The 24,058-nt window shown below is 58.1% G+C and overlaps 2 protein-coding genes across 5 annotated transcripts; one reads left to right on the forward strand and one right to left on the reverse strand.

The window, feature by feature from the left end:
* Positions 1 to 680: 680 nt before the first annotated feature.
* Positions 681 to 15,312, forward strand: LRRC61 (leucine rich repeat containing 61). Of its 3 annotated transcripts, XM_082845931.1 has the most exons (4): positions 681 to 1,264; positions 3,470 to 3,622; positions 4,044 to 4,195; positions 14,124 to 15,312. In XM_082845931.1, exon 4 carries the CDS (start codon positions 14,285 to 14,287, stop codon positions 15,059 to 15,061), a length of 777 nt encoding a protein of 258 aa, XP_082702057.1. In that variant the 5' UTR covers positions 681 to 1,264; positions 3,470 to 3,622; positions 4,044 to 4,195; positions 14,124 to 14,284; the 3' UTR covers positions 15,062 to 15,312. The 3 variants fall into 3 exon arrangements, with proteins under 3 accessions (XP_082702057.1, XP_082702056.1, XP_082702058.1); XM_082845930.1 differs by lacking the exon at positions 4,044 to 4,195; XM_082845932.1 differs by lacking the exons at positions 681 to 1,264; positions 3,470 to 3,622 and having other exon boundaries at positions 3,948 to 4,195.
* Positions 15,313 to 15,903: 591 nt separating this feature from the next.
* On the reverse strand, positions 15,904 to 19,161 carry RARRES2 (retinoic acid receptor responder 2). 2 transcript variants are annotated; one of them, XM_082845974.1, is made up of 6 exons: positions 19,041 to 19,161; positions 17,919 to 18,116; positions 17,584 to 17,688; positions 16,532 to 16,627; positions 16,226 to 16,352; positions 15,904 to 16,023 (listed from the first exon to the last, which is right to left on the reverse strand). In XM_082845974.1, the coding sequence occupies exons 2-5, from the start codon at positions 18,090 to 18,092 to the stop codon at positions 16,236 to 16,238; spliced, it is 492 nt and encodes a 163-aa protein (XP_082702100.1). In that variant the 5' UTR covers positions 18,093 to 18,116; positions 19,041 to 19,161; the 3' UTR covers positions 15,904 to 16,023; positions 16,226 to 16,235. The 2 variants fall into 2 exon arrangements, with proteins under 2 accessions (XP_082702100.1, XP_082702099.1); XM_082845973.1 differs by having other exon boundaries at positions 16,226 to 16,361.
* Positions 19,162 to 24,058: the final 4,897 nt, after the last annotated feature.

Raw genomic sequence — 24,058 nt, forward strand, 5'->3', positions numbered from 1 at the left:
GACCAGCTGAGCCCATTTTATACGGACCCTCATGCCACAGTACAACTGTGAAATCATCTGTGGCTCCCTCCATCTCTTACTTTAACTCTCCGTGTGACTGAGTCTCGTTTCCTCATCTGTATAATGGAGAAACCAATACCTCCATCTCTGAGGCATGGAGAGAATCAAATAAGATTAAAAATCACTTTGATAAAGGGCAAAGATATATACTCTTATTGCAGGGGTCCTAGTTTTAGCTCAAGCTGGAGGACTGCACCAGCCTGGAGTTGATGGGCCCAGAGCGGGGGCGCTGGAAGGAGATGGAAAGAACTGAGATCAGCCCTGGGAAAGCGAGCAGGGAGGACTGCCCAAGGCCTGGTGGTGCCCAAGCCTAGGCCCTTGGATTTGTCTGACTCTGGCGGTGGAAAGAAGCTCAAGGTAGCCTATGAAACAAGTGTTGGGTACCTTGGTGTCCAGGTGGGACCAGGTGAGGAGAGGCATTCTCCGCTCAGCCCAGGAAACGCGGCCTTTTTGGCCCCGGGATAATTCAGTTTGGGGAGTTGGCAGAGCACCTCAGTGGAGGCGCGCACGGACGACCCCTGGTTGTCGGCGAGGCCTCCGCGGTGTCACCGGGAATTTGCCCCAGGAGATACCCTGGGTGGGTATCACGAAATGCTGGGTGAGCTCTCAAGGCGGGAAGAGACTCCGACACACGGATCATTAGCATTACCGTGGTCCCTTCCGTCCGCACGTGCGCACAAACCCCGGGCTGCGCTCGGGCGGTCGGGCTGCACTCGGGCGGTCAGACTGCTGCGGCGCAGAGCCGGGGATGGAAGGGGCCTTACGAATCCGCCAGTGGAGGAGGAAGACTAGGCCACCGTCGGCCCGGAGCGCCTGCGAGTGCTTCCTCCCAGGCCACACAGCTAAACAAGCACTATTAAACACAAACAAAGAAACAAAGCCCCCCCACCCCCCACAAAAAACAAAAAAAACCCCAGCGCTGTTAAACTTCTACGAACGAGTCCCGGTCAGGTGAGAAAAGCGCGCGACTTCCGGCGGAGGAGGCGGTGTAACACCACTGCTTCCGGCCGCTGCGCCTGCGCCTGCGCACTGGGAAACTGCGCCTGCGCACTGCGCCTGCGCACTCGGTGCTGGCTTCCTGCTGGAGGAACGTACCACCGGCTGGAGACGAGTGGGCGCGGAGGACCTGCTGAGTGTCGCTACCGGAGGTCGCCCAGGAACCTGGACCGCCCACCAAGCTCTGCAGGGCCCTTGGCGCCTCAAGGTAGGTCCCGCTGCGGTGCGGGGGTGGGAGCAAGCGGGGCGGCGGATGGCTTGTGCTTACTACCCGCCGCGGGGGCGCGGTCGGCCGCCGTGGGGGCGCGGTCGGCCGCCGTGGGAGCTGCGCCGGCTTCACAGCTTCGCCAGCCCCACTAGCCAGCCAGACCTTTGGCCCTAGGTAAACCGGGGAGGGGGCGTTGTGGTCACAGACGTAGACTTGGGGGCGAGGCGGCTTTCCCTGACCTGCCCTGCCCATCGGGCGGCCCAGGTGTCCCCCTTCCAGCTTCCCTCCCTTTCCCAGTGCCCCGCACCTGAAACACCCGGTGAGGCCAGAACTGGACAGCGGCTCGTATCCATCACTCACTCTGTGTCAAGAAGTGTCTTTAAACACTGCTGCTGTGTGCGTACATTAACTCCATTAATCTTTCACAAGCCAGCGAGGTGGATGCTTTTATCCCTGTCGTATAGGCTCGGAAACCGAGGCACCTAGCAGACGAACACAGCTGGTGGGTAGCAGCCAGAATTTAAACCCCCATAGACCGGCTCTGGACTTCGTGCTCTCAATCCATTGTGGAGAGCAGCCTCGCAGAAAAGAGCAAAGGGTTCTGCTGGTTTAAAACATCTCATTTTATGTCACTTTTGCATATTGTGAAATCTAATGAAGCTTGGTTATTTAAAATCTCTCCCTTAGGGTTTAAAAGTAGCCAAATTTGCATGTGGGACAAAACCCCAAAATGTGTAGTGGTTTGCACTACTCTTTTTCTTCCACACATTCCTCTGGTCCCATGCTTTTCTTCATCTTCCATCTCCTCATAGGTGAGCGGGTGGGGGAATGAGAAGCCGAGGACTTGTAGGCTTACCAAGTGCTTTGAAGTCTCCTGGGGTCTGGTGGATAGACAGACACCACCTCCTCCTCCTCCCCCCCCAGTGCAGGGGCTGAGAGAAGAGAGGGCTGGTAGGACTGGGCAGAGTGAAAACTCCGAGAAAGGTCTGGCATAGGTATCGAATGCCGAGGGTGGACTGAGCTCTGCATGAGGCCCTAGGGTGAGGCAGGCCCAGGAGAAACAGAAAAGTGACCACTGTGCTTCTGGGCATGCGTGTGGGGAAAGGCCTGGTGAGCGCAGTGAGGAGGAAATCTCTAACCCACGGAGCCAGCACACGTGTAAGTGCTGAGGCACTTCCTGTCTCAGGCTCAGCCAGCAGGTTGCTAACCCCTCGGGAATCTACAGGCTCTTGGGCATAACTGCCTTGGGCCCTCCCCGTGCCCACACTCAAGGACCTGCCTGCCACCATAGCCGTCGTCCTTTGCTGTGTCAGGAAAAGTAAAGAAACTTCTTTCTCATCTGCAAGGATAAACCCACCCACCTGTGCCTTGAGTCCCTCTCCCTCAGGAACTCCTGCCATCAGTCCTCCCTTTCTTCCCACTGTACCTTTTCTCTCTTTTGAGACAGAGCCAAGCCTTTTCCCTCCCACCCCAAAGCGTGACCCTTTGACATTGCAAGTGCCTGCGTCCTCTGCTTCTCGTTGCATAGCCCGGGGCTCCACTTGCTTCATCTGCTGAAGGGACCCTGTCTGTCCTTTCTGGAAAGTCTTCCCTTGGCTTCCCTAACATTACTTAGGTTTTTCTGTGTCTCTGTCCTCTACCTGTCAGGCATCTTTGGAGTCTGCTCATCCTCTGCCCTGCCCATAGTGTCAGTGTTGCCTGGGCAACCACCCTCCACTCTCTTCTCCCACCGGTGTTTCCCCTCAGTTTCTACGGAGACTTTTACACAGATCTGTATCTTTAGCGCAGACCTCTATCCCCTGACCCTGTATCTGTCACATCTACTCCTGAAGATTTGTTCCAGAAGAACCTCAAAATCATTATATCTGTAACTGAACTGTATTTAACAGGGACTGGGGTGTCCCTCTGTATCCCCTCCTCCTCCACACCGCAGCCCAAGTATCATCTGCATGGCTCTCCAGACTGTCCCTTCCCCTCCAGTCCCACCTCTGTTACCTGCTCCTGCCCTCCTCCCCACCTGCTTCCCAGGGCTGCATCTGCCGCCTGCCTCATGTGGTCCCACCCGATGCGGCCCCGGAGTCTCCACCTTGTTGCTGTATCAGGTGCGTGTATCAGCTCTTATGAGAAATGTCACAAACAATTTCTTACTAATAATCAAAGTCCTGGAGTCTGTGGGTGATTTTCTTTTTAAATTTTGCATTTTAGATTCGTGTCGACTCCAGGCTGGCTCTCCACAGCATCCACCCCGCTGTCATCCTGATGTGCTTCAGTGAAGAGCAAGGGGTGCCGGTCATTGCCCAAGATCCCAGACCTGCCCCAGGGACTGTCGGGATGAGGTTCCTCAAGCAGTAGCCTGGGGTAAGCGACCCTGCCAAGACAGAATCTAACTCCCGTGTCACAGACTCGATTTGCCTCTCGGTCAGCCCGTGGCCTGGCTCCACAGCACTTACCCTGCTTGCGTTGCCCTGGTACCAGTAGCCGTTTCCAAGTTGTCTTCTCGTCCTGAGCCCCACGTACCAGCTGGGCAGTGACTATCCTGTTTGTATGTTTAGGGCACGGTGCTGGCTCATGGTAGATATTTGACGAAGTATTGTTAAATGGTCGAGTGGCTCAAGGGTATCTGCAGAGTACAGGTGGGCTGGTGGGACAAGGCTGGTCAGGGAACAGAACAGGGTTGGTGCCCTGGGTTCAATTAGTGCGTCCTCAGGTGAAGGCTTTGGGGTGTAGCCCAGGCTGCAGCCTAACTCACAGGTATTTTCTTTTTCTCTGCCCTCATCAGTGAGAGCAGGTGGGACATAGGCCTGTTTCAGTACCGTGTTCTGTGTTCTCGGGAGCAGTGAAGCCTGTGGACTGCTCTGGTCCTCCGCTCTGCCACCGAGCATCACGTTGCTGCTCTGGGTTTCTGTTTCTTCAATCAAGATAAGAGCGAAGGTTAGTCCCCTCTGGCTCTGACATCTAGAGCCCTTCCCCTGGACCACGACGGTGTCTTGTGCTTCATTTACCCCTTGCTCCAGCCCCTCCACCGCGTCGCCTCCCGTGAGCTTCAGCCCCCTGGTTTGGTGCTGGCTGACTGGTGGGTGATGGAGGGGATGGTGCTGGCTGACTGGGTCGTCGAGTGATGGGCTTGGGTGGTTGCCTCTCGGTTCTTCCGAGGCCCCTGTGGCTGGAAGGGGCTCCTCGGTGTCGCGTTGTCCACCCTGGTTCACAGCCGAGTCTCGCTTGAGCTGCCCAGCGGGCTCGTCCCCAGTAAAGGCCGTGCTGCCATCCCTGGTGATCCTTCTGTATGTTTAACGTCACTCAGTGTCAGAATGTTCTGGTTTAAACCTCCTCATTTAAGCTGCATCTCGCTCTGGTCTGAAGAGACGCACGCTGCTCACTCTCAGCTGTTTGGGGAAGGATCTGTGCCATCTTACTCTGAATCTTCTCTTTCCCAAGGAGACACAGCCTAGCTCACTGGGCTTTTCCTTCCCTCTCATTTTCTTTTCTTCTTTCCGCATGTTTCTTCTCTGACTTCTTCATGGGTCTTTTCTTTGAGAGCCCTGGATTTGACCTCATCTGCAGGAGCATGAACGGGATGGGGAAGGGAGTCGAGGATTGTGCTGAGGTTTGCGGTCTGAGCATCTGGGTGAACAGGAGTCCTGTGTACTGAGCTCGAGTTGACTGTAGGCCGAGCAGGTGAGGGGAAGCCTGCGAGGGAGTCGTGAGCCGAGAGGGGCTGGCGGTGCTCAGCCGGTGAAGGTGGCCCTGGTCAGGGAGAGGGTGTGGGAGGAGAGACGAGGCCTGGAGACGAGGAAGCCCAGGAAACACCATTAAGGGGCGGGCAGAGGAAGAGGGACTAGAACAGAGACTGAAAAGGAGTCGCAGGTGACAGGAAAGCTGAGGAGATGTGCTGTCCCGTAGCTGCGGGTAGCAGCATTCCAGGTGGGGGGCGTGGGCAGGTGCTGTAGTGCGGAGAAGCGCGCTGAGGCGGGGCCCCGGGGGTCCCTGGGGCCTCAGCGGGAGCACTTCAGGGAGCAGCAGGGGCCGCAGCCAGAGAGGAGTGGGCTTCGAGGGGAGGGGGCGCTGGGGGCCTGCGTCGCTGGCATCAGGAGCTGCCCCGTACCACGTGCTCTGACAGAGGCTTGGGAAGCCTCGGGCCGCGTCGCTCCCCGCTACCGAGCGACGTTGCCTGCTTATGAGGCCCTGCGGGTGCCAGGCACGGCCCGGGTGCCCAGGACGCAGAGACTGGCCTCCACACCCCCGTGGCCTGTGCTGACAGCGCCAGCGTCCGCAGTTCTTCCCGGGAAGCCTGCTTGACGTCTTGGTGAGGTCCCTCCCGCCGCGGTCCCCCGGCCCTGCAGCGCCACTGCAGCGCCCCTGCACGCCCTGCACCTCGGCTCTTGTCTTCCCTGCCGTGTGTGGGGGGGCATTTTATTCTCATCTGCCCCCCGCCAGCCTGAGGGCCACGTGCACACAGGGGCCTGGCCTACCTTATACGGTATCCATCACACAGGAAGACTGCCAGTGCCTACTAGGCTCTGGATAAACATTGAAGGAAAACAGAGATGTGAGTTAACGTGGCAAAGAGGATGGACACAGAAACCACTCCTGTGCAGAGGGCTGGGGGCTCCGGTCGAGGGCTGCTCCGTTGGGTCTGGAGGAGTGAATGTCAGGCTTCACCCAGGAGGTGGCGTCTGGAGAGTTTTGTCCTGGGATTGATTTCATATTGTTACTACGCCTTACATCCTCTGCTCTCTTCTCTCCCCTCCGGCCTCACTGTCCCGTCAGTGGGCCCCGAAGTGAGTAGGCAGCTGGCTGAGAGCCATTCTCTTCATCTTGCCTTAGATCTTGCCTTGTCTTCTGTCACCTTGCCAGAGGACAGCCTGGGCCTGCCTTAGATCTTGCCTTGTCTTCTGTCACCTTGCCAGAGGACAGCCTGGGCCTGTCTTCTCATTGCCCCAAGCTCCCAGGCACGTCAGAAGTCGGAAAAGTCAAAAAGCCCCACAAGAAACACACACTCTGAGGATCCACGGGGCAAGAGCCCCCTGTGTGTGCTGACTCCTCCATGATCAGAGCCAAGACCCCACCTGCCACGCTGGCTTCTCCTGGCTCCAAGTTCAACACCGGAGCTCTCAACACCCCTTCTGAACTTGGCCGGGGCGCCAGGGAGCACCTGCCAGAGGCTGAGGTCAGACTTGAGTTTGTACGTGAAGGGGAGGAGGCTGCAGTGGACCCGGGAGAATCAGAAGCCCTGGCTCCCAAAGGAGGAGTGGGAGGGACCTATCCCTGCAGGGGAAGAGACCAGCCCGCGCCTCGGCAGCAGCCGGCGGGTCCCAGCACCTGACCAGGCTTTCCTGGAGGAGCAGGAGGAAGGCCTCCTGGGGCTGCGTGTCTGCAGTGAGAAGAGAGCAGCCTGCCCTGGAGAGGCGTGGTCTTGGCCTGGCTGCCCCGTGTGCAAATTGCCACCCCAGTGCCGGGCAGGATAAGCCAGAGGGAGACTCCGGACACTGTGGCCTCCAGTCCGTGCTGGGGCAGGAGCCCCCGGTGCAGCCTGAGAAGAACGTGTCCAAGTGGAAGGTGAGAGGAGGGGGAGCTGGCAGGAAAGAAGTCGAGGGACCCAGAGCTCAGCTGCAGTCCGGTCGCCTCTGACTTGCTGCTGCTCCAGGCGGCCAGCCTGGACAGGCTGGAGGCAGGCCAGCCTGGCGAGGATGAAGCGGCGAGGCCAGCCGACATCCTCATAGCCGATCTGGCCGGAGAGGCGCGTCATCTCAAGACATGGAAGAGGCGCTTGCTTCCCGGGGAGGACCGCGCAGGCCGAGGCCAAGGGCTGGGCTGCCGAGCACTCCCTGGGCCCCCTGGACACCCTGGGTCAGAGACCATGCCTGACGTGAGACGCTTCTTCACCATCAACTGCAGGAATGTCTGCCGTGTCACGTGCACTCTGTGCCGCCGAGCATCAGACAGGGCAGGGTTAAGGGGCGGTCCCAGCCTTCAGCTCTGGTCTGCCACCTGGCAACTAAGCGCGGGCGGGAGGTGGGGAGGAAGCCAGCTGCAGCTGGCCCCGGGGGGGAGCGGGGAGGGGTGCCCGAAAAGAAGCAGAAGGACCTGCCCACGGGGGCCACCAGCCATGCCCCGAGGAGGTGCATTCACCATGCTGCCGCCGGGTGCCTCACCTCTGGAAGATGGTGACGGACAGGCGGGCCCGAGCAGCTGGTACAGGCTCGGCCTCCCCCGCCTACTCCCACCCACGGCAGCTGGGGAGGACTGAGGTGGCGTCTGTGCCCCCAGCCAGCTCCGAGCGCGGGCCTGGAGCCAGAGCGCTGCCGAGTTGCCCTGCAGCCCGGCGCTGCCCCTCTCCTTTGTCTTGGCCCCGCTCTTCAGGAGGTTTAGGGCCCAGGTGGACCATCGCTACCGCCTGCCGTCTCCAACCGCCTTCTCCCGTGAAGCCCTGCCCCTGCTGCACGGGGCGATGGGCGAGCAGGTGCGTCGGGATGCAGTGGGCCGAGGGCAGCCGCGTCCACCTCGCTGTTTCCGTGGCAGCCCGTGTCGCGGATGTGGACGACGCGGCTGTCACCGCCCACTGTGGGGTGACGCAGCCGGGTGGCCGGCAGGTGGCGTCAGGCAGCCCGAGGAGGCAGGCCACGCCTGGGTCCGACACCTGCCCCTGGACAGGGCTGCGGAGACGGGCCGCGGGAGCTGCAGGGGCCGCTCAGCCTCTGTGGCTTGGCCACAGCTCTGTGCCTGGGCTTCCTGGTGTCGGGCGGCTGCCCGAGTCTGGAGCAGGCTGTGAGGACGGGGGGCTACACCCATGCCCCTCGCTTCACCCACTGCCTCAACTCCCTGGTGGGAAACTTCTGTGTCACCAACATAGTGTCCAGATCATGCTGCACGGCTAGGGCCATCTGCAGCCACTTCCAAGGCTCTGCGGAAGCCCGGCAGCTCCTCCCAGCTGCAGCGGCAGTGCGGCCTCCCAGCCCACCAGCCCTTCTTGGGGCTCTCGCATCCCTGGGTGTCCGCCTACCACTTGCTGGAGTGGCTGGAGAAGCGGCAGCTGGGGAAGGCAGGGGCGGCCCTGTCGGCCGTGTTGCGGAGCCTGACGGACAGTCTGGTCAAGCTCCCGCAGCCCTTCTGGATGGAGGTCCGGGAGGCGAGCGCCGCGCAGGCCGCCTTAAGCCTGGTGCTGCCCCAGCTATGCTACCTGCACATCTTCCTGGCGCAGGTTCGCGGGCGCTTTGAGGAGCGGAGCACCGGGGAGATGGGCGCGGCCGTGCGGCTGGCCGAGGGCCTGGCCCTGCAGCTCTCCACAGACCACCAGCTCCCTGAGCTCTTCCACCGTGAGGAGTTCGTGCTGGCAACCCTGCTGGACCCCGCTTCAAGGGCAGGATAGAGGCTGCCCTCCCCGAGGGGGCCGACATCAACCATTGGAAGCAAGTTCTCACGTACGAGGTGAAGGAGCTCGTGGCGTCTGAGTACTCCTGCCGCCCTCCCCTTCCCTGCAGGGCCCCACTGCTGTGCGTGTGGACGCCCCTGAGCCGCGCAGGAGCCAGGAGCCCTGGGGCCGAAGGGAAGGGCCGGGAAGCGCCCGAGCAGAGAAGCGGGACCTCTGGGTCCTTGCTGCTGGGCCAGGGGGAGAGGAGCCTCCTGGAGCAGGTGGAGAGCGGGGGGCTGCTGGTCTTGGAGAGGAGCGGCGCTTCCCTCTCCACGGAGAGCCACCTGGTCAGCATCATCCGCAAGAAGTACCTGCGTGAGAACGAGATAGTGGGTGCCCAGTAGGACCCCCTGCTTACTGGCAGAAGCGGCGGGACGTCCGGCCAGACCTGGCGAGACTGGCCACCATCTATCTATCCTGCGCCCTGACGGGCGCCTTCTCTGCAAGTGTGTTTGCGACCCTGGGCGGCCCCGCCATCGTGGAGCATGACTCCCCTCTCCCAGGGGAGACGGCTGAGCGTCTTCTCTTCTTGAAGACCAACCTGGAGCATCTCCCAAGCTACACCCGCGCCCCTTATCTTCCCCAGCAGGGACCTGGCCGAGGCGCGCAGGCCGGTGAGTCTGACCGCAGGGTCTGATGCCCTGAGAAGCTGCCTGTGGGAAGTCTGCGTAGATGACGGGAGGGGGCACAGTGTCGCGTCCTAGGACATTAGACGGGGACAACCAGGCTCCAAACCTTGTTTGAAAGGAATGAGGACAGTTTCTCAGTTCTTGACAGATCGTCATTTTCGTTTTCACGGAGATGTCATCTTCCATCTGCCCACTGCTGGAGTCACTGCCGGCAGTACGGGGGCGGGAGGGCGGGCTCTGGTCATCGGTGACTCTGAGTTGTACCACGCAGTGTATGGACCGCGGTCCTCCTTGAAAGTGTCGCTGGGCGAAGGGCCCTACACGCGGCTTGTCCGTGTGTGTCGGGGCGGCAGGCCCTCAAGGTCTGTGTTCTCAGCAGCCAGGCGCTGTACGGGATACCCTCAGCCACCTAGGGCCTGGGGAAGCCGTGGACACACTTCCTGGAAAGGAAAGAAACCCTGATACGATAGAGGGCGGTGCCCACACGCACACCGGTCTTCTTAGGGTCTGTACTTGCCCGTGGATCCCGGGGTTCCCAAGAGCCCTGGTGGAGGGCACCGCCCAGCTCCCGCGGGCGTGTGATCGAGGAGAGCTGGGACGCCCAGTCATCACGTGGCCGTTGTCGCCTGTAGTTTGTTTCCAGACTACTGGAAGCCTTGGGGTTTTTTCTTTCTACAGTGAAAGCAGTCTGAGGAAGCAAGAAAGGGCATGTATCCCAGTGGCTGACCGGCCTGAGTTCCTTTAGGGTCGAGTGCAGGACCTGAGGGCATGGGGCCCAGGCTCTGGTGGGATCAATGGGAAAAGAAGGAAGGGTGAGGCCGGAGTGTTTGGGGTGGGGCTCGTCACACCCAGAAGACACAAGTCCAGCTCCGCTGAGGTGCTGGGCCGCTGGGAGAGGGACTTTGAGAGGGAAGGGGGGGTGTAGAGGCACTTTGGCCCTGGCTGTGCGGTTGAGCCCGGGAGCCTGTCCCTTCGCTTCCCCTGTGTCACTGTGACTAATTCACTGTAGGACGTTTGGAAGTTACTGAGAATGTGAGGAAGCAGGAAAAATTCACCGTAATCCTTTCACTCAGCCTCTATGAAAACTTTGACGTATTTCCTTTTTTCCTTGAGGTCATATCCTCTGTGCTAGTTAGTATGCTGTATTTTCAGTTTAACAGCGTAACATGGCATTTTCTTGAATAAGGCTTTATACAGATTGTGTTTAGTGGTCGGAGCACCACGATAGGAAGTGAAGTCTCACCTCCACACTGCTCAGGTGTCTTCTTCCCCAGCTGCTGCAGGGCATGTCTTCACAGGCTCCCTGTGAGGAGAGGCCAGCGCGCCTGGGAGAGAGGCTGGGACTAGGGCTGCGCTCCCTTAACGTCTGGACTCTGCATCCAGTGCATTTGGGTGGTGAGATCAGGGCCTGGCCCTGGACCTCTCCCTGTCTCCCTGCCTCCCTTCCTTAAATTGCATGTGGGTCTCAGACTTCAACGAGAATCACCTGAGAGCATCTTAAAGCTGAGGCGTCCTGTCCCTCCCTCGCAGGTTCGGGTGTAGTAGGTCCGGTGGGGGCAGGGATGTCATGCGCCCTAACTAAAGCAGTCCAGGGGGCCATGTATTGGTCAGTGCTGCCACCCCTCGAGCTCCTCCTGGGAGAGGCACTGTCCCCTTGCTGTGTGGCCTCCCCTCAGCGGCTCTCCTTGTTCTTGGAGAGGGGAGGCCTGAACCGGCGAGGCACCAGGGTGGGGGTGTGTGAGGAAGATGAGGGCAGTGAAAGGGAGGAGATGAGAAGCTTGACGGTCCCGAGCTTGGGGGCTTGGGCTCTGGAGAGGTGGTTCTCAACCGGGGGCAGTTTTGTCCCCCAGGGGCCATTGGGCAACGCCTAGAGATGTTTTGGTTGTCACAGCTTGTGGGGGGATTGCCACTGTCCTCTCGTGGGTGGAAGACAGGGACGCACAGAGGAGCCTCCGCAGCAGAGACTTAGCCCGGCCCCAGGTGGCAGCAGGGCCGGGTCCGAGGACCCTGCGCCCGGTTGTGATTGGGAGGGAATGGGGCGGAGGAAGGGGCCCCAGTTCACCGAAGCGGCCAGGTGACTGTCCACCTGAGGCTGCTCCGAGCTGAACCATTTCTTCCCTAGACTTGGCTCTGCCCTGCCCTGGCGACTCACGGCATCCTCTTCTGGCCTATTCCCTACATAGGTAAACTGAGACTCACAACTGCTGGCTCTGAACAAGGGAAGATGGGCCTCCCCCCGGAGATCCGGAGTTACCTGTTTCAGTCATAGCCTTGTCTGTGTGACCGAGTCCTTTTCACAGACACACGTTGGGCCAGTGCCTCTGTTCGCTCATTTCCATAAGAGGACCAGGGTGATTCTGGTTTTTTAGAGGAACGTTGACGCTGTTGCATGTGGACGAGCCGTTCTCGCATTGCGCGGAGACTGCTGTCCGCTGCTGGCCTCTGCGTTGGCTGGGTTTGCACAGGCGTGTGGGCCCCGGCCTGGTTGAAGTGTGCAGATTTGAGGTAAAGTGGGGCACAGGAGCGGAGCAGAGGTCATGGACACGCTGGAGAATCAGGGTTTGACTGCAGTGCTGTTCATCTAACTGCAGACAAGGGCGTGGGACCCAGGGCCGAGGGCACAGAGCCAAGTGCTGGCGGGGCACGTGTCTCCTGCCAGATGGGACCTTGGGGGCACAGGAGGCCTGATGTCCAGTCCCAGTGCCATCTTCCCGCACCCCTGTCCTCTTCCGCAGAACGTGGGCATGCGCACACCGTTCTCTGCCTGCCCCCTTGTTCTTTCTCTCCCTTTGCGCACCACCTCCATCCCCATCGCTGGCGGGGTTCCTCAGGGAACCGCTTCCCCCACAGCCCGTTGCCCCGGCGGCGGCGGGGCATTTGGACACGGGGCTGGTGGCTCTTCCCTGGAGGCCTGGCGTGTTGTCCTCCCCACCCCCGGCTGCTCAGCGGTCCCCTCCGTTCAGCCTCGAGCATGTGGGTGTTGGCCCGACTTCAGCCCCTGGCTGTACACCAGGGCTCCCTGACCGCTTTCACCCCCAACGTAGTCGCTGGGAGGATGTGCGCACCCCTGGAGAGAGGCCCGCAGATACTTGAAGAGGTGGTGTCCCCCGAGGCTGGCCCGTTGCGCCTCGCTCTCACAGACGGTGCCTGGACCCCGTCATCCTGGACTCGCCGCTGCCTCCTGAGGCCGATGCCACAGGACACCCCAAGTGCAAGACGGGAGCCCGGCCTCCAGTCACATGGCCAGGTTCCGGGCACACGTTCTCCTCCCTCCTCGCCCTCAGGCGGGGTCCTCGTCTCTGGCTATCTGGCTAGTGCTTTTATGGCCCATCTCTGGTGACCAGTGCCCTGTGGGCCAGAGCAGGTTTAACCAGCGTGGAGGTGACTGTATTGCTTGCTGCTTACAAACGCAGCAGGTGCTCCCCCGGAGTGACCAGGTTTCTTAGCGGGTATCTCCATGCCTTTTGGACAGAAACGTTGGTAGAAGTGAAGGAGGAGCTGGGCTGCTGAAGACTGGAGGGGGCTGGGGAAAGACGTAGGGCCCCCTTCTCAGAGACGGTGGGGGTCAGATGTGCTAGCAGCCTCGCCAGCGTCCTGGGGCGTGCGGGAGGAGCTCTGGGTCTGATTTCCTTGGAGGGGGCCTGAGGAGCGGCGTTGCTATGGAAACGCAGCCTCGGGGCCTGGCGGGGGCTCTGGAGCCCCAGGCTTTGTAAACAGCAGAAGTGAATGGCTCCTTGTTTCTCTGCAGGCCTCAGCCAGCCCGGCCTGCGCCCGGCCGGAGTTTGTGGGGTCGGGGAGCTGCCACTTGGAGCCGAGCTCTGCTTGTTTTCCTCTCCTAGACCCTGAGCCTTCCGCGCTCGCTCGCATCGCCCGCGTCCCTCCCCCGGCCTCCTGCCTCGCGCTCTTGTCTTGCACTGACACCTGGGTTGCTGCCACCCCACGGCCACTGGCGACTAGAAAGTACCCTCCCTCCCCTTTTCTGGATCCAGCATAGGTGCCACCCTGCCCCTCCCTCCAGGATGGCTTCCTTGACTGCCCGGCCTCCCCTCCCCAACCCCCCTTTGCCCATGTTTGCAGCTGGAACCATGCTGTCTGGCTGGCAGCGATGGGCACTGTTCTGTTGGTGCCACAGTGAAGAGCTGGTCTTGACAGGCAGGTTCGGGGAGCAAAGGTGAGGGGCCTGGCAGTGCTGCCATTTACTCCCTGTGCCTCCGCTGTCCCTTCCCTCCCTCGACCTCAGTTTCCTCATCAAGGACTGAAGGCTGAGCCCTCAGGCCCCACAGCTGCCTCCAGAGGTCACAAGTTGGCCCATGGAACGTGGAAACCACTTTGAATTCATTGCTGATTTTTAAAAAAAATTGTCAAGAAGGCCCAGGTGCTCTCATTTGTGTTCGCCAATGCATGGCTCTCCCAGGAAGGAAACGAGATTGGCGATGATAGTGACCTGTTATCTCTTCAAAAATAAGTGTAAATGGTTAAAAGGAAACATCTCAGAGTTAATACAGGTAATCGTGAGCAGTTACGAGAAAGGAAAGTAATGAGATTGTGTCGCTGGAGCAGATTTGGGAGATGGGAAGAATTGGTAAAGGCGGGCCTGAATCCCATCCAGCATGGCCATAACTGCCAGGGCCGAGTCAGGACCCCCTTAGGCAAGGGCCTGTGCCTGGCCCACCTCCCTCGAAGGGGCTCTTGACCCTCCTGCACCCTGGACTCCCGTCCTCAGGTGCCGCCGGGCCGTCTAGGTCTCTGGCCCTGGTGGTGGAGGCTGGGCGGTCACTGAGGTTCTCAGAGGCCCGCTTACTCTTTGACTGTTTCTCCTCAGGGACCTGCTGGCCCTTGAGCGGGGGTGTCGGAGACAGGCGTCCAGCCCAGGCCGAGTGGACGGGGCGTCCTTTGGGGTGAGCAGCCCGCTGACCGCCAGTGGCACCTGCGTCACCGTGACGGAGCTGCCGGGGCCCCGGCCACCGGGACCCACTTCGTCTCATGGAGCCTCGGGGTGAGAAGTCGGGAGAGGCCGACGGGGTGCGCGTCACCCCTCAGCTGCTCAAGGCGCGCTCAGGTGAGTTCGCCCTGGAGTCCATCCTGCTGCTGAAGCTGCAGGGCCTGGGGCTGGTGGACCTGGGCTGCCTGGGGGAGTGCTTGGGCCTCGAGTGGCTGGACCTTTCGGGCAACGCGCTCACCCAGCTGGGCCCGCTGGCCTCCCTGCGCCAGCTGGCCGTGCTCAACGTGGCCAACAACCGGCTGACGGGGCTGGAGCCCCTGGCCGCCTGCGAGAACCTGCAGAGTCTCAACGCTGCAGGCAACCTACTGGCCAGCCCTGGGCAGCTGCAGTGTCTGGCGGCGCTGCCGGGCCTCGAGCGCCTGCGGCTCCGCGACCCCTCGGCCCGGCTCAGCAACCCGCTGTGCGCCAGCCCCTCCTACTGGGCCTCGGTCCGAGAGCTGCTGCCCGGCCTGAAGGTCATTGACGGCGAGCGCGTGAGCGGGCGCGGCAGTGACTTCTACCAGCTGTGCCGGGACCTGGACAGTTCCTTGCGCCCCGGCTCCAGCTCCGGCCCGCGAGCCGTGGAGGCCCAGCCCTGGGTGGAGCCCGGCTACTGGGAGTCCTGGCCCACGCGCAGCAGCTCCATCCTGGAGGAGGCCTGCCGCCAGTTCCAGGACACGCTGCAGGAGTGCCACGACCTGGACCGCCAGGCCAGGGACAGCCTGGCCCAGGCCGAGCAGGCGCTCAGCCCCGCCCGCGCCACCTCCTTTGTCTTTTGAATGCACCCTGTGGCCGTGGCCCTTGGGGTTGGCACGCTGCGGCCTCCCTGCTTTTCTTCATGGTTTCATCCTGCTGGCCACTGGCCCTGCACATGGGCGTCTTACGGGCCCCCTTGCCTAAGAGCAGCCCCCCTCCCTCTCACACCTCCATCCATCAGGGACACAGCTCCCTTGGACCCTCCTCAGGCAGCTGGCGCTGTGTGAGGCTGTTCTGCACCTACGCTGTGCTCCTGGGAGGAGGCCCGGCCTCCTCGTGTCCGTAGCTGCTGCCACTCCTGGCTGCCTGAGCCTGAGGCTCCTGGGAGGAGGCCCGGCCTCCGTGTCCATAGCTGCTGCCACTCCTGGCTGCCTGAGCCTGAGGCTTAGGGGAATAAAGTTGCTTGGTCCCAAGGCTAAAGGTGAGAGGCAAGGATGGCGAGCCTCCTGCCCAGCCCGTCCTGGGAGAGGACGCGGCGGAGCTCGGAGCGTGGAAGCCGCATCTTCCAGGTTGGCCTGTCCAAGTGACCCTGCGCTGTGCCCCCCAGTCCCGGGTCTCCCTGAAGCTTCCACTGCCATGCCCACCCGTGCCAGTCCCCATTAAATACTCGTGTTTTAATTTGCATCTCTGCCTGTCATTGCGTGTGGGCCCCTGAAAACGAGCCTGGGTCCCTGCCGCCTCTGGCCTTTCCTGGGGAAGGAGGAGCACACAGCTTACTGGGTGTCCTTCTGATGGGAGGCATCGTGCTCGCCCTCGCCCTCACCTTCTCGGGGCTTTGCTTCCTCCCCGTGAGGCTGGAGCACTGGGGCCCTTTTCTCCCGCTGCTCTCAGGAGGGAGGGAAGGAATGCGAGGGGAGGAGAGAACGCAGCTCTAGAGCACTTTTATTAGGGACAATGGGACAGTCCTCCCTGGGCGCAGAGAAGGGAGGGCAGGCTTTCACTTGTTAACCTCCCTCACGCTGCTTCCAGGAAGCCGGGTGAAATTCTAGAGGGAAGGGAAGAGAAACTAAGACTGGGTATGACGGGGGCTGTTTGGGCCCCGCCCCAGCTGTCTTCAGGCTCCCGGCCCCTCTCCTCCTGCCTCCCGCAGCGCAGCCCAGCCGCAGCTTCAGCCTCCTCTCCATCCCTGCCCCACCTGGCTGGCCTCCGCCTCGTCCTTCCTCCCTCCTTCCTGGCGGGCCACCTACCAGTCAGGCCTCAGCTGGGGGGCAAGGCTTTGAAGAACGCGAACTGCCCGGGGAAGTAGTGGCCGTGAGGGTCCTCGCCGGCACGCTCCACCCTGCTGCACTGGGCCTCCTGGCGCTCCTGCAGCTCCTGCAGCTCCTTCGGCAGCGGCACCGCTCAGGCCGTGCCCCCTCCACGCCCCCATCCCCCAGGCCCAGAGCCCTCCTCGCCCCTCCATGCAGGCTTCCGCCTCCGACCTCTCCCACAGGCCCAGTTTCTGTCCACCAGCTCCCTCCCCAACCTCTGCTCCCTCCTCCGCGCACTCTTACCCGTTGAACCTGTGTCTCTATGGGGCAGTGGACCATCCGGCCCAGGACTTTATCTTCAGGGTCCAGCTTGATGCAGGCCAGGCATTTCCGCTTTCTCTGGGGAGGGGCGCATAGAGCCCAGAGAGGAAACTGGTGAGTGAGGGGAGGCCTGCGGCCCCGAGAGTGAGAGTGGGAGCTGGGGGGCAGCATACAATGGGGGTTCCCCTGGCAGGCCAGGGGGTTCCAGGCTCAGCCCACCCTCAGACCGGGAAATTTCGGAAGTCAAACCATCCTGCAGTTTTCTATGAACCCTGAGTGAGTGTGTGTGCGCACGCGCGTGTGTGTGTGTAGGTAGGACTCCTCGTCCAGGTGGGTTCTCCCCCCCTGGACTTCCACCTGAGCTGCTCTGCTGTCATCTGTTATATTTATTTGTATTTTCTTGTAAGATTTGAACACAATGGTCCTGGTATAAAAGTCTAGAAAACCACTAGGATAATCCAGTCCCTCCCTTAACAGATGGAGGAAACTGAGGCCTTCAGAGAACCTGGGAAGTAACAGGGCTGGTGGTTGGCGGAGCTGAGACTGGACACCAGATGGTTGCGTTCCGGCCCCAGGATCGCCCCCATGGCAGTGACTTTGCCCCCAAGGTGGCTGATGACAATCGAGCCCTGTTAGGAATCAGCCTGGGCTGGGCCATCTCCACTTGAAAACACACAGGAAATGGGGCATTCACCAGGCCTAGGGTGGGGACCGCCCAAAGCCCATACCGTGGCCTTCTTCCACCGGTGACGCGAAGCCCGAGAGAGGAACTTGGATGGCATGGAAGGTGGACCCACTCTGAAGAGCATGTGTCCTCGGGGGTAGCCCAGCCGTCCCTCCTCCTGCCTGTCCAGGCCCCCAGCCCACCTGCAACCATCACAACCACCAGCCGAGACAGGCAAGTCAGCTGCCAGGGAGGCTGCCCCGCCCTGGGGTCTCCAACCTGAGGCTTCTCGCTGGATCTCCTCCTGAACCCCAGTCGCGCACCCCTGCGCTGAGCGCGTGCCCCATCACATGCACGTGCCTTCACTCACCCCGCTGGGCTTGACCTTGCACTCCGCTTTCTTCCAGTCCTTCTTCCGGCAGGTCGTCTGCTGGAGCTTAAACTCCAGCCTCACAAAGGTCCCGGCCGGGAAGGGCTACCCACAGACAGAGGAAGGCCAGCAGTCAGCTGAGCAGGCAGCGCCCTTCCTGGATGTGACCTGTCCCTCCTCCCTCCCCCCCACCGTGAGACAGCACGTCCCAGGAGATGGCTGGGCTGGCCGGCCCTTCTCTGGAGAGCTGGGCGCCTGCGGGGCCCAAGCGCCTTTGTACCTCCTCCCTGGGAACGTGCCGACCATCCCCCTCCCCTCCCTGGGGTGCCGCTCACCGTGTCCATGGCACTGTCCACACCGGTCTCCCGGAAGGCCCACTGCACGGGCGGATGCTTGTGGAACTCCTCCAGGGCCACCTGCAGGCCCAGGTGCTGGGCCGCCGTGAGCTCATCCCTGCCCAAGCCCATCACGCCCGGCCACAGGGCCAGCGGGAGCAACAGCTGCCACATGGCTTCACCTTAGTCACCCTGACCCTGCGAAGGGTATGTGTGGATCCTCAGCTCATGTGCCAGCCCGCGGAGCCACCAACTCCCGGGCCCTGTGGCTTGGGGACCACATCTGGTAGAGCTCTGGGCAGAGGTGCAGGGACAGGGAGTGGCGCTTTGCAGAGATTCCCCTGGTATTCCCCTGGCCCTTCCCCTCCCCTCCCCTGCCCCCACTGTTCCCAGGTCCAGCTCAGGGCGGCTTTGGCCCTGTCCTGGGTAGGTGCTGAGTTGGCTGTGGTCCTCAGGCCAGCCTTGGGGGCAGCACTGTTGCCCCCTCCAGCCCTCCCCTGCTTTTCTGGCCCATCTTCTCTGACCCCAGTCCCCAGACTGCTGGCTCTGTGGGGTCCCGGGCCCTGACCCTCAGCCTGCGGCCCCCGCCCCCCTACTGGAGGTGGGGAGGGACAGGCCCAGAATGGAGGCCAGCTGGAGGCTGAATATTTTGGGGAGGACGTAAACACGAGGGAGGGGCCCAGAGCGGGTGGGAAGTGGGAGGATGCTTAACCCTCCCTGTGCTGAAATGGCCCGGTGCCCTTGGCCCTCCGAGCCCCCCACCCCAGAAATGGGGGCCTCGGCCCCACCAGGGCTTTCTTTCCAGAGCAGACCCTCCCTCCCTAGCTGTTTTTTCTGGAGCTTTCGCCACCAGCTCTCTCCCAGCCCTCTGATCCCGCCTCCCGCAATCCATGACTGGGGTCTCCTGAGGGCTGGACCCTCCCTGGGAACTCTGCCTGTACAGTCTTCTTGGGACCAGAAAGCCACAGATGTGGAAACTGAGACCCCGGCAGTGAAAAGCTACCAGGGTCTCGCCTTGAAGAGACGGCCCACAGACAAGTTGCCCAATCTTGCCCTTTGGAGCTGTACCCTTTGCCCGCCCCATCCTCCCGTCCAGCTGTCCTGCCATTCTCACCCCCTCACCTCCTTTCTTGCGCCTTGGGGTCTCTCCTACGCTTCCCCTCCCGAGGCCACGGCCGAGGCCTACTCCTGGCCAGGCTGTCAGCCTATTCCCGGCACCCTCTCCGCTGTCTCTCGGGTCGGCCCCCATCTCCTCCCCTCCCACCTCCTGGGCCCCTCCAGCTCCCAGCAGCTGAGGCTCCTCCCCCCCGCTAGGACCGCCCGCCCTCCCGGGACTTCCCTCCCCATCCCACCCACCCTCCCCTCCCCTCTCCTCCCGCTGCCCCCGCAGAGGAGCCCCAGCTGTTGGCCTTCTCGGCTGGGCTTGGCTGGCCAGGCTTCGCAGCGGGATGTGGGACTGCCCTGCCCCCCAGGTAGGGCTGCCCTTTCCTTAGGCCCTTCCCGGGCGACCAGTCCCTCGCGTCCCCGAGACACTGATTTCAGGAAATTCTTGCCAGAAACACAGACATCCTCAAAACCACATGAGACCTTGAGTCATTTGATCCCTCCCCCTGCTTCCCACGCCCTAAAGCCGCTCTGAGAGGGAAGGCGTCTCCTTTAGAGGTGACTCTGGTGTCTGACCACCTCCAACACCAGCAAACATGTCCAGTCGTGAAGGATCACGTCCCACCCATGGTGGCGACAGACTGCAGCGTCTCATGTGGGTGAAGGGTGAGGTGGGATTCACAAGGCTGTTGGGGAGTCAGGGAAGACAGGGGTCCCAACTCCTGCTGGTCCTGAGCAAATAAGAACAAGCTCTGGGACTTGGTGTGTCCGCCACCAGGGCTGATCTCCCACAGAGAGGACCTCATTTAACTGCCCAAATCCCTGGAACTTCTGCTCCCTTCTCTGTGAGGAGGGGGTCAGAGACCCTACCTTTAGGGGTTGTTTTGAGGATTAAATGAGCAAAGTGGAAAGTGACAGATGACCCAGTGTTTGGCACAACTTTTTCTTCCCTTCCCTATGTACGCCTGCCAGGATTCTCCACGTGGAGCTGAAACCTTCCTTTGCAGTGTGCTCTGGGGGCGCCAGAAAGATCCTTGGCTTCAGTTAGCCAGTTCTGGTGGCTGAAATCCCACCATCAACATTTCAGTCCCATCTGTGAGCTGTGGACAATCATTAAGCAGAGATGAGAGCTGGGGTCTTTGTTCTCCAGGAGCTTCCGAGGTGGGGGCTAGAGAGACAATAGGCATGCAGAACACATTTCCCAGCCCAGGGCCTCGTGCTGGGGGACGTCCTGGGGGTGGGTGACCAGAGAAAACTTTGAGCTGAGGACAAGCTGGGACAGAAGTCTCCTGCCTTTGGTAGGGGCCGTATGAGGCCTGGGGGGGCAAGGGAGGCTTGGCGCAGCTTGGTGGCAGCCGGCAAGTAAGGAGGCTGGGGGCTGGGTGCAAATACAGTGTAGGTCACACAGCGAGACAAAGTTCCCTTTGGGTGAAAGGAACGTGAGGGGCGGGCAACCGCACTGCAGGGCAGTCGCGGGTGGGGACATGTGAAGGGGCTACTTAACGCACATCCATGAGCTCAGCACCAGGTGACACGTCCCAACCCAGGGGAGCGGTGACAGCACTTAGCTACTTAGTAGTGGTTAATGATATTCCCGGCATCACAGTTGAAAGTGGAGATTCACATATCCGAGTCGTTCTGGCAAAGTTTTCCAATAACCGAACTGAGTACCCAAAACATTTTCCTTTAATGTTTGCTGCCACAGAGACAAACCAGTGTATGTTTTTTCAGAGAATCAATTCGACCTTGAAGCAAAAGCATATCACTTTCAAAACTACACCTGTCTGAGTTAGGTACATTCACTACTTTTTGTATCAACTCAGTATAATTGACATACATTCAAAAGAATATTGCGTGAATTCAAAAGCAACTATAAATGTATCAAATCGACAAACTATTCTTCAATTTTTGCTTGTAAATTTTGCAGCCACTTTACATCATGCTGTCTACTGTAATTAAAACCCTTTACGTATTGATTCATGTGAGAAAAGTATGCAAAGTCATAATTATTGATCTCTATTCGTAAAAGATTTAATCTGAAATTCTTATATTTGTCTGGACAGGTCACAAATGAACTTTTCCTTTCTTTGGAGCTTCAGATGTCCCTTGATCATACGTAGTGTGATATTGGTGAGAAAATTTACACTGACATTTAAAATCTTTGATTGCTGAATATTTGGTTAACATTCTTTTTTGTTTCAAGAAAATCTTGGCGTTAAAAAAAAAAAAAAAGAAAATCTTGGCGTTAACAGTGCAGTAAACCTTAGTAAAACCCTTCCATGACTCAACCAATGAGTGTTGGCAACGAAAAGCTTCTTAAATTCATGATCTCCTACTCCTTTAAATAGTCCCCTAAACTGCTGATGTTTCATAGTATTTGCACTTAAGTACCGAACAATTTTAACAACTGTGTCCATGACGCTTGCACAGAGTCCGTTCAGAAAAGCGAGCCCAAATATTTTCAGTATTCAGTGGAATGAAGCAATGTGGGAAACATCGGTCTCTTGTTTGAAAATTCCAACACCTCAGTCACACTGGCCACATGTCAAGTGCTCATTATGAACCATGGTGTCTATATATGTTCATAAATGCGTGGGCTATTTCTAGAAGGAAAAACAAAAAACTTGTAGCAACGGTTGCCTCTGAGGAGAGGAACTGTCTGGCTGAAGTAAAGGGAAGTGAGGAAACTGCATGCCCTTCGTATTTTTACAATTTCATACCGTCTGGGTAATTTGTTGCGTAAAGTGTAAAATTCGTTTTTAGAAGTTTAAAAATCACAAGACAAACAGCATTTTTGAAAACTCACCCTGGCAAGTATGTAGAGAGTGGACGAGAGGGGACATGTCCAGGTGCAGGACGCCCTCGGTAGGAGACAAAGGCAGTTGTCAATGAACGTGGCAGAAATGGGGGCGGTGAAGATGGAGCAAAGCAGGCGGATAAGTGGAGCGCCTGGGAAGTAAAAGGGTTTGATGATAGACCAAACGTGGGCTCCACGGAGAGGGGTATCAGGAGGGAATTCCAGGTTTCCGCCTGAAGAATTACTCTAAAGAATTCTGAGTTCACATTCTTCTTTTTATTTATTTATTTTATTTATTTTTTGATGTGGACCATTTTTTAAAGTCTTTATTGAATTTGTTACAATATTGCTTCTGTTTTATGTTTTGGTTTTTTTGGCCGTGAGGCATATGGAGTCTTAGCTCCCCAACCAAGGATCGAACCAGCAGCCCCATGCATTGGAAGGTGAAGTCTTGACCACTGGACCACAGGGAAGTTCCACACACTCTTGTTTTTAAAACCTGGGAGGGCTTCTGTGGTGGCGCAGTGGTTGAGAGTCCGCCTGCCGATGTAGGGGACACGGGTTCGTGCCCCGGTCCGGGAAGATACCGCATGCCGCGGAGCGGCTGGGCCCGTGAGCCATGGCCGCTGAGCCTGCGTGTCCGGAGCCTGTGCTCCGTAACGGGAGAGGCCACAACAGTGAGAGGCCCGCGTAGTAACGGGAGAGGCCACAACAGTGAGAGGCCTGCGTACCGCAAAACAAAACAAAACAAAACAAAAAACCAGGGAACTCTCTGAATTATGCCTTATAGTTCCTTTCCCACATTCTCCCTAATATTTCCTTCTGAAATTTTGATCAGATGCTTGTTAGACCCTCTCACTCTAGCTTCCTTATCTCCTAATCCCTTCTGTATTTTTTTATTTTTCATCTCTTTATTCTATGTGCTGCATTCTGGTTAAATCTTTCATTCATTATTTACCAGGTGTACTAATTTCTGCTTCAGTTATGTGTAATCTGCTTTTAATCATTCTATTAAATTTTAGGTTCCATTAAAAATTTTCTAGACATTCTATTTGCTTCTTTTTCAAATCTTCCTGTTCCTTTTGGTTACTCTTTTGTGCTCTTTGGCCATTCGTATACCTTCTTTGGAGAAATCACTATGAAACTCCTTTGACCATATTTTAACTTGTTTGTTTGTTTGTTGTTGAGTTGTAGGAGCTCTTTATATATTCTGGATGTTAGTTCCTATCAGATATAGGATTTGCAAATACTCTCTCCCATTCTATGGGTTGCTTTTTCACTCTGTTCATAGTGTACTTTGATGCACAAAGGTTTTCAATTTTCTTGACATTCAGCTTATCTGTTTATTGCTTCTGTTGTCCAGTTGCTCTGGCTAGAACTTCCAGTACTTTGTTGAATAGAAATGGTAAAAACAGACAGCCGTGCCTTGTTCCTGATCTTAGAGGAAAAACTTTCAGTTTTTTGCCATTTGAGTATGATGTTCACTATGGGTTTCTCAAATATGGCTTTTATTAAGTTGAGGTAGTTTCCCTCTATTACTGGTTTGTTGAGTGGTTTTATCATGAAAGGGTATTGAATTGTGTCAAGTGCTTTTTCTGCTTCAGTTGAGATGATCATGTGGGTTTTGTTTTGTTTGTTTGTTTTTGTTTGTTTTTTGGCCACACTGCACGCAAGGCTTGTGGGATCTTAGTTCCCTGACCAGGGATTGAACCCGAGCCCTCCACAGTGAAAGCGCAGAGTCCTAACCATTGGACCGCCTGGTAATTCCCCATGTATTTTTTTTCTTCATTCTGTTATTGTGGTTTATTAAATTGGTGGATTTTAATATGTTGAAATATCTTGAAAGTACCAAGAATAAATCTCACTTGGTCATAGTATATAATCCTTTTAAGAGCTGCTGAATTTTGTTTGCTAATATTTTGTTGAGGTTTTTTCTTTTGCATCAATGTTCATAAGGGATATTGGTCTATAGTTTTCTTGCAGGGTTTTTTTTTTTTTCTGGCTTTGGTATCAGGGCAATGCTGGCTTCATAGAATTATTTAAGAAGTGTTCCCTCCTCTTCAATATTTTGGAAAAGTTTGAGAATAATTCATATTACTTCTTTAAAATGTTTGATAAAATTCACCAGTGAAGCCATCTGGTCCTGGGCTTTTCTTCGTTGGGATATTTTTGATTACTGACTCAATCTCCTTGCCAGTTATAGGTTTATTCAGATTTTCTATTTCTTTGTGATTTACTC

This window comes from Leucopleurus acutus (assembly GCF_964270905.1).
Source record: "Leucopleurus acutus genome assembly, chromosome: 9".
NCBI classification, from domain to species: Eukaryota; Metazoa; Chordata; class Mammalia; order Artiodactyla; family Delphinidae; genus Leucopleurus; species Leucopleurus acutus.